Source organism: Falco naumanni, chromosome 5 (assembly GCF_017639655.2).
Source record: "Falco naumanni isolate bFalNau1 chromosome 5, bFalNau1.pat, whole genome shotgun sequence".
NCBI classification, from domain to species: domain Eukaryota; kingdom Metazoa; phylum Chordata; class Aves; order Falconiformes; family Falconidae; genus Falco; species Falco naumanni.
In genome coordinates, this window is record NC_054058.1 from 36,761,852 (window position 1) to 36,769,625 (window position 7,774).

The window sequence follows — 7,774 nt, forward strand, 5'->3', positions numbered from 1 at the left end:
CCGGCGGGGCCGGTGCGGGACCGGGGCCGGTGGCGGGGCGGGGCGGGAGCTCAGGAAGTGACACGGCGGGGCGGGGCGGCGGCAGCGGCATGGCAGCGCGGCGGCCGTGAGCGCCGATCCCGGTACCGGCCCCGGTTCCCGGCCTGCAGGTGAGGGGACGCGGCCGCGCCGCCCCGCCCGGCGGGGGAGGGCCGGGGGGAGCCGGGAGCCCTCCCCTCCCCTCCCCTTCCCGGTGGGGCTCAGCGGGACCGGCGCGGGCTGCCCGGCCACGGCGGGGCGGGAGGGAAGGGCGGAGATGGGGCAGCCCGCGGCACGGGCGGGCGGGGCGGGGGTGGCCGCTGCCGGAGGGAGCCCCGGGCGGGAGGGGAGCCGTGCGGCCGGGGCGGCCCCGGGGACCCTCGGTGCAGCGGCTTTGCCCTTGCCCGAAGGGCTCTGCTACCGCCGCCGGCTCCCCCCTCTCCGCCCTCGCCGGAGCCCCGCGCAGGGGCTGTGCGAGGAGCCCACCGCCGGCAGCACCGGGGGAGCCGGCCCACCCCGCCCCGCCGGTTCCCATCCGCTCCGTGCCGCCTGCTGCGGCCCCTTGGCGCGGCCCCGGGTGGGCTTCCCGCGGCGCGGCCAGCCTGGGCTCGGCTGATCCGATTTCCACGCCTCCGTCCCCGTGTGATTGCCGCTGCTTTCAGCGGTGCTTGAAAGGGGACCGCGGCCGCCCGGGCCCCTCGGGGTGCTGCTGAGCCCCTCCAGCGGGACGGGAGGCACGGAGGCGGGCTGGGACGGATCCGCTCCGCGCAGCAGCTCGCTGGCTTCGGCCGGGGCTGCCTGATCCCGGCTGGCGGCCATCCCTGTGATGCACAAGTGCAGGGTTTGGTGGTTAAGGGACTTTGGAGGCAAGCAGGTGTAAAGGGCCGTCGTGTTATGGAAGCAGCTGGTCCTGTAAGCCCTAGAGAGGAACATCCTAGCAGAACTCTGAGCAGCTTGTGTTTCACATCCAGAGCTTTTGGTTCGGCTGTGACAAGAGATTAATTCTCATCTGGTTGACGGAGGAGCGGCTTGGAGATGAATTTGTGGGGCGGGGAGCTTTCATTCCTTGTTTTGCCACGGTGTGCTCCAGGGGCAAGCTGCCTTATGATGCTTTTCCCCCTGCGTTTCAGTGCCCTGCAAAGGGGATCGGGGGGATGCTGGAAAAGTCCCTCCTGGGAACCGAAGTGTGCCAGCGTGGCTTTCCCTTGCGAGCTCATTAAGTGAATAAATCCCAGGGATGCTCAGTTCAGATGGGGCTCCTGCAGGAGAATTTATAAAGTCATTAAAAACACGTTAATGGAAAGTACTAACCATCTATAACACAGCGTCTGTTGTCATGTCTTTGGAAAAACACGTCTAAATTAAGAGGATGGGAGACAGCGAGACAGACTGGTGGGCTTTCTGCTGAAACAACCAGCTGGCCGGGGCTGTGAGGGTATATTGATGGAAACTCCTTCCCATCTGTAGCATCAGGCTAGACGCTGGCTCCCTGGGCTGCTCTGGGAGCACTGGGCAGAGCCAGCTTTAGCAGGGATCTCTTCAGGGAAGAGCAAGAGGGAAGCGTGGAGCAGATTTATGGTGTTTCTGTCTTATCTCATCCCTCAGCAGGTGTGAAGACATGAGGGAGGGTTCATGGGGAAAGCATGGAGGAACATCTTCAAGAAGTTTTGGCATCTTCGTGCTTACGCAGTCCAGCCTGGAGAGGAGGGAATGTTCTCTGTTATTAAAATGGGGTGAAATGGGCAGGGCAGCAAAGGGAAACTGAAGCTGGTGCCACATGGCACGAGCAGCCTCACTTTCCCTGCAGGTGTGGGCAACAACTGGATCCTGCTTTGTTTTCACTGGGGTGTTTCAGCCCTGATGGACTATGGCAGTCAGTAGCTTTGGTGTGAGAATAAGTATCAGCAGGGAAGGGGTCAGATGAAAAGGTGATGGGCTTCTGATATGGTGTGGTCTTCCAGTCCTCTTCCAGCCTTGTTCTGTGACACAATCTGTAGGGCTGCTGCAGGAGGATTTGTAAAGTCATTAAAAACATTTTCATTGTAAACACTAACCATCTATACTGTAGCACCTGATGTCATGTTTCTGGAAAAGCCTGTCTCTGTTCTGAGACCCAGAGGCAGCCAGGCAGACTGGTGGGCTTTCTGCTGCAGTAACCAGCTGGTCAGCAACCACCTCAGCTGAGAGCCATGCTTTGCTCTTCTGCTGCCTGAGCAGGTTTTTTTTGCAGCTCAACACCTTCTTCCTCAGAGCGGCCTCAGGGCCTCCTCTGGCCACCTGTCTCCCAGGTTGGAAGGCGTGGATGCGGGGAGCCCTGCCCAGGCGCTGGGACTGCTGCAGGCAGCGTGGTGGAGCTGTTGCAGGTAGCGGTTTTGCTGTTTGCTGAAAGCCTGGTCTGGAGGCCGCCAGCTGCCTCCAAGGTCTCTCTCTGGTTCTCCACGAGCATGGCAAATAGCCAGCCTGGTCCTTATGGCCGTGTGTCTGATCTGAGGGGCAGTCACGTTTTGTGCTTTCGAGTTGCTGCTCTTACTCCTCCCCAAGAGCCTGGAGAGAGTGAGCAGCCGGGGGGGCTCTGCAGAGGGAGGACCCATACCCCCTCGCTGGGCTAGGCCTCGGGCCCTTGGGTCGTGGGTTTTGGCAGGGTGAAGCAACCTGTTGGAAGCCAACCAGGCTGGTGGGTCCAGCAGAGCATCTGTTTGCCCAGACTGGGGTACTTCACCTTACATCCTCGGCTTGTTGGTGTGCTTCACGGTGGCTGGAATAAGCCTGAAGCCTCACACCACAGCGGGCAGGGGGGACAGACCCCAGGCCTGGCGTGGGAGGCTTGTGCTGCCATCCTGGCTCTGCATCACATCCAAAACACGTGATGCTGAGCCCACACCTGTGGACAGCTGTGTCTTCCTCTGCAACGCAGATTGTAGTTACACCGATCTGTTCCTTTCCAGGAGTGCTGCCTTTTGCAAAGCACAATAGCAAAATAATGCAGAGGGTTTCTTGTGTTCGACACTGTTTCCCTGGCTGTGCTGCGAAGGCGCTTGGCTCAGCCTCGGCGGGAGGTGCCTGGCGAGAGCTGCCGCTGCTCCTCGCTGGGCTGGAAGAGCTGCCAGTGCTGCCTGCTTTGCCTCGCTCCTGGGCCCGAGGTTGAACAACCCGTATTTGTTTAAAAAAGAAAAACAAGAGGAAAAGAAAGTATCTAGATTTGTTGCAAAGAAGGGATTTGTTTCTGTCCCAGTGTTAGGGCATCACAGAGACAGGTTCAGCTGGGCAGGCGAGCTCGGGCTTGGGAGGGGAGAGGGGTGGCAGGGTGAGGGCAGCTGTCATGGCCTTACACACCTGCCTTTCCCTCAGGAGCAGGAGGCAGGTCAAGGGATGCCTCTGAAGGAGCTGCTGCTTCTGTAATTGCTGGTGGCCACTGCTCGCCTCTGCAGAAACCTCATCCCTGTGGACAGGCTGCCTCAAGTCCTGCCTGGAGGCTGAGGTATCGCTCTCCTTTTCAAGGTCTAAGCTGTCTCAGGGACCAGGGTCCTCATTCTCAAGGACCTTCTCCTCTAGCCTCTCTTCTGCAAGCTGGCTCTCTCTGACGGGCTCTTGTGGCCCAGAGCAGCGGAGAGAGACGTGCCTGGGGCAAAGGGTGGGAGTTACCAGGTCACCCAACTGCTGCTTTTCTGCATGGGGCCCGCAGCTGGCACCTGGCTTGTAGCGAGGGGAAGGGTGCAGGTACCAGCACCCCAAGAGGTGAAGTGAGATGGCTAAGCTGGTCAGGCCTGGTGCTTGAAGGAGAGGTGGACTTCAGCCCCTTGGTGATCCTCCTCCTCCCTTTGGCCCTGCTGCTTTGGTGACTGGGCTGCTCTAACTCGCAAACCCAGCAAAAAGGTAGCTGTTATTTTTGGGAGAAGGGGTAGGACTTAATTTTTCTGCTGGGTCAGCGCTCAGTCAGATCTCTGGGGGCCCAGCCGGCAGCAGAAGCAGGTAGAGAGGAGGGGGAGACCGGGGCTTCCCCTGTAGGGGAGGGCGGGCTGGCTGCAGCATCACCCCGTGGGCCTGCTCTGGCCACTGTCTCTCTCAAACCCCTTGTGGGGGCAAGGGAGAGGCGGGCCAGGACCCTGGCGCTAAGGGCAATGTGGTCCTGAGAGGCTCGTGTGACTTCTCCCTTTGGTAAGTCTCCTCACTGGCCATTGATTTTGTTGGTTCATTTTGTTCCAGGCTGCAGCGGCTGACATGGATTTTCTCTTCATCTGCCCCTTTGTGCTGCCACTGCTGCTGTCCCGGGGCAGCTTCGCAGACCTGGAGAAACAGAGGGTGGACTCTGGCTTGGAAATCTGTATCCTCTGCAGCCTGCCCCTCGTGCCCTGCATACGTGCTCGTGCCTGCTGAGGCCAGAGGGAGCTTGTGCACAGGGAAAGAAAGGGTCGGAGACCATGGAAAGAGGCACAGGGGAATGGAAGAGAGAGGACCCAGAACTGCTGGGCAGTTGCCTGTTTGCCCTTCTGTGGAAGAGCTTTAGCTGAGCTCCTGAGTTTACTAACCAAGCGCCTGGCTCAGGGCAGAAGCAGAGATGAGTTTTTTGGTGGTGCCTGGTGTTCCCCCGAGCGCAGCACTTTTCCTTTCTGCTCCAGCATGCTGGGCACATTTCCCAGTCCGTGCTTGGGAGCATGCCTGCGGGTCCCAGTGCTTTGGGGTCACCGGCTGGGATGACGGAACAGGGCTCCTGGGTTTGTGACACTTGGTCTCCTCTGTGCCGTGAGCGTTATTGCCTATTAGGAGGTGGGATAATGCAGGCTCTTCTTAGCACACAGCAACATCCCTTGGAGAACAGGCAAAGTATGAAAAGATATTAAATATGCGTGCTTATGGAGACATGTATGGGGAAGGTGGGAGTTTGTGGTCCTCCCCCAGCCCATCAGCCAGAGCAGGAGCTGGCAAGTAGGAAGCTCCCCAGTGAGCGCCCAGCGTTAAGTGCCCCGCTGGGGTGTCTGGGCAAAGGGGCTCACTGGAAACCATTGTTTCATCCTGGCTTAGGTGCTGCCCCCAGCCCTCAGGCACCCCGTGGAGAACCTGGGGGGGCTGGGATGGTGCTGGGTGCTCAGTGGAGGGGGCGAGCAGGAGCATGGTGGGATCATGCTGGCAGTGCCCTTGACGGTGGTGCAGATAAGAAGCTGTTTGAGGTAAAGCGCAAGGACCAGATGAACGCACTGAAGAACCTGATTGAGCTCAATGACGTCAACCAGCAGTACAAAATCATTGACATCATGCTCAAGGGACTCTTCAAAGTGAGCCGCAGTGCTGGATGCTCTCTGGGCTCGGTGTGCTGTGGGGCCATGGAGGGTGGGCAGGAAAAGCAGGGAGAGCCAGGGAGCCTCTGCGGGTTCAAAGGGAAGAGATGGGTGGGCAGGTGGGCTCTAGGACCTGAAGGGAGGATTCCATGGGGCTTCCAAGCGGAGTGGCTGGAGCAGCACCTCTGGGGTACAGGTAAGGGCTGGCTGGCTGGGTCAGTAATCAAGGGCTCTGGCAGGTGCTGGAGGACTCCCGGGCTGTGCTCATCGCTGCTGATGTACCTCCCGACGGGCCTTTCCCTCAGGATGAGAAGATAAAGGATGGTAGGTCCTCTCCAGTCCTTGCCCCACTCCCTTTTCTAGTGCTCTGGTGCATTGCTGACATTCTTTCTGGGACCCCTGTGTACCCGACCAGACCTGGACTGGTACGTCTCTCTCGGGCCCCTCTTGCTGTCTCTCTGACCAGTTCATATGGGGGAACCTGCCCACTTGCCCTCAGCCTCCCCATCTCCCAGTGGGGATGTAGGCACCAGCAGGACAGGGCATGTGTGCTGATGGCGCTGGTGGCTGTCCCCACAGCGTACTCCCACGTGGTGGAGAACACCGCCTTCTTCGGGGACGTCGTCCTGCGCTTCCCCAAGATCGTGCACCACTACTTCGACCGCAACTCCAACTGGAACAGCCTCATCCGCTGGGGCATCGGCTTCTGCAACCTGACGGGCGTGTTTGAACAGGGACCCCACTCCCAGGTCCTGGGGCTGGTACGGCTCCTGGTCCCCCCCTGCCGCGTCCCCTCTCTGCTGCTGGGGCTGTGGGGTGAGGTTTTTGGGGTAAAAGGAGGGCAGGGGGAGTGTGCTCCGTGTCTGATGGTTGTCCTTGGGCTGAGGGATGGGGGAAGAGCATGGAGGGGGCTGGTGGGGAGGAGGAGACCCTGGTTGCAGGGGGGTGTGGGTGGGAGGTACCACTCCCCGACGCGGTCTCCGCTTTGCTCTGCAGATGGCTCAGGAGCTGGGAATCAGTGAGAAATCGCCTGATTACCGTAATCCCTTTAAAACGGACCACTCTGAGGTAAGACAGCAATGCCACTGGCTTGCCCCATGGGCTTGCCTGGTCACATCACAACTCCAGGCAGCTGGCTGGGGAAGGGAACGGGTGGTTTGGTGGGGAATGACCAAAAACCCCCGGCATGGAAGAAGTGTGACTGAAACACGCATGTCAAATTTCCCAGCTGGGCTGCAGCTGGCTTTGGGCCTCTGGTGCCATCTCCCCACTGCTATGGCCATCATGCCCAAGGGGAACATCAGGACCCATTTGCTTTGTGCTGTGTCTGACCTCAAACCCCCTGGCACCGTGGGGCTTGTGTGTGAGCTTCGGTGGGTTTGCTGGGGGGTTGTGCCTCTGGGAGGCTGTGGGCACTCCCCCATGATGACCCCCCGCTGTCACCCCACAGTTTTTCCCCAGTGCGGACACCTTCCAGAAGGCGCTACGGGAGGAGGAGAAGCGGAGGAAGAAGGAGGAGAAGCGGAAGGAGATCCGCAAGGGCCCACGCATCTCCCGCTCGCAGTCGGAGCTGTAGCACACGGGGGCTTGCACCTCGTGGCGGGGGCGATGCCACTGGGATGTGGAGCGGCTTGCTCCCTCTTGGCAGCCTCGAGCTGGTGCCCAGCGGTCCCCTTTCCGTTTGTGCCGTGGGTTTTATTTTGTTGCCTTTCCCTTTCGTTTGGCGGGGGCCGAGTGGTGGTGCTGGCGGGTTGCCCCAGTGGGGCTGAAGCAGGGTACCCCTTCCCCAGAGCCAAAGCACAGATGGGAAGGCAGCGGGGCCATGCCGTGGGCTCACGGAGGGTGCTGCTGCCTGTGGGGAAGTAGGGCAAGGGGGACATGGTGCACCTGAGCCCTGCGGGGAGCCCAGGGACCCCTCCCCGCCTCAGCACGCCCCGCGCTGAATGTGCCTCCTCCGTCGTGGGTGGGCTGGGGAACGCGTCATGCCAAACAGCCTCATAAGCGATGCTGCTTCTCTCAGTTTTGGGATTTTTGTTGTTAAACCGGTGATCTCATTGGCACCCCCCACCTGGTTACACCTGGTCTGCCCAGCCGCTACCTCTGCCAGCTCAGCTCTGCACGCTTCCCAGCAGCTGTTTTACCGCATTTCATCAGCCAGCCGTAGCTGAGAAGGCCAACGGCATCCCACTCTCCCACGGGGCTACTGCAGGGCATCCCAGCAGGGAGGCGAACATGCGGTGAATTTTTGGGGAGGTGGGATTTCGGTTCTTGGTCCTCTTTGCAGCTGGCAGATGCCTGTAGCGCAAGCCGAAGGTGCTGGGGAGCCCACCCTGAGCCGCCCCGAGCCCTGCGTCCCGCTCCTGGCCCCGCCAGCGGCACGGCCACCGGCATCGTCCATGGCCGCTGGTGGCTCTTGCAGAGGAACCGTCCCTGAGCAGCAGGTGCGCCGTGCCGTGCCGGGGGCACCGTGGCCGTGGGGAAAG

General features: G+C 60.6%; 1 protein-coding gene across 4 annotated transcripts; it reads left to right on the plus strand.

The window, feature by feature from the left end:
• Positions 1 to 64: 64 nt before the first annotated feature.
• CCDC134 (coiled-coil domain containing 134) lies at positions 65 to 7,351 on the plus strand. Of its 4 annotated transcripts, none has more exons than XM_040596684.1 (8): positions 65 to 149; positions 3,367 to 3,496; positions 4,222 to 4,339; positions 5,167 to 5,288; positions 5,531 to 5,615; positions 5,871 to 6,052; positions 6,288 to 6,359; positions 6,742 to 7,351. In XM_040596684.1, exons 3-8 carry the CDS (start codon positions 4,237 to 4,239, stop codon positions 6,865 to 6,867), a joined length of 690 nt encoding a protein of 229 aa, XP_040452618.1. In that variant the 5' UTR covers positions 65 to 149; positions 3,367 to 3,496; positions 4,222 to 4,236; the 3' UTR covers positions 6,868 to 7,351. The 4 variants fall into 4 exon arrangements, with proteins under 4 accessions (XP_040452618.1, XP_040452621.1, XP_040452620.1 ...); XM_040596687.1 differs by having other exon boundaries at positions 5,871 to 6,040; XM_040596685.1 differs by having other exon boundaries at positions 105 to 149; positions 3,373 to 3,496.
• The last annotated feature ends 423 nt before the right edge of the window (positions 7,352 to 7,774 follow it).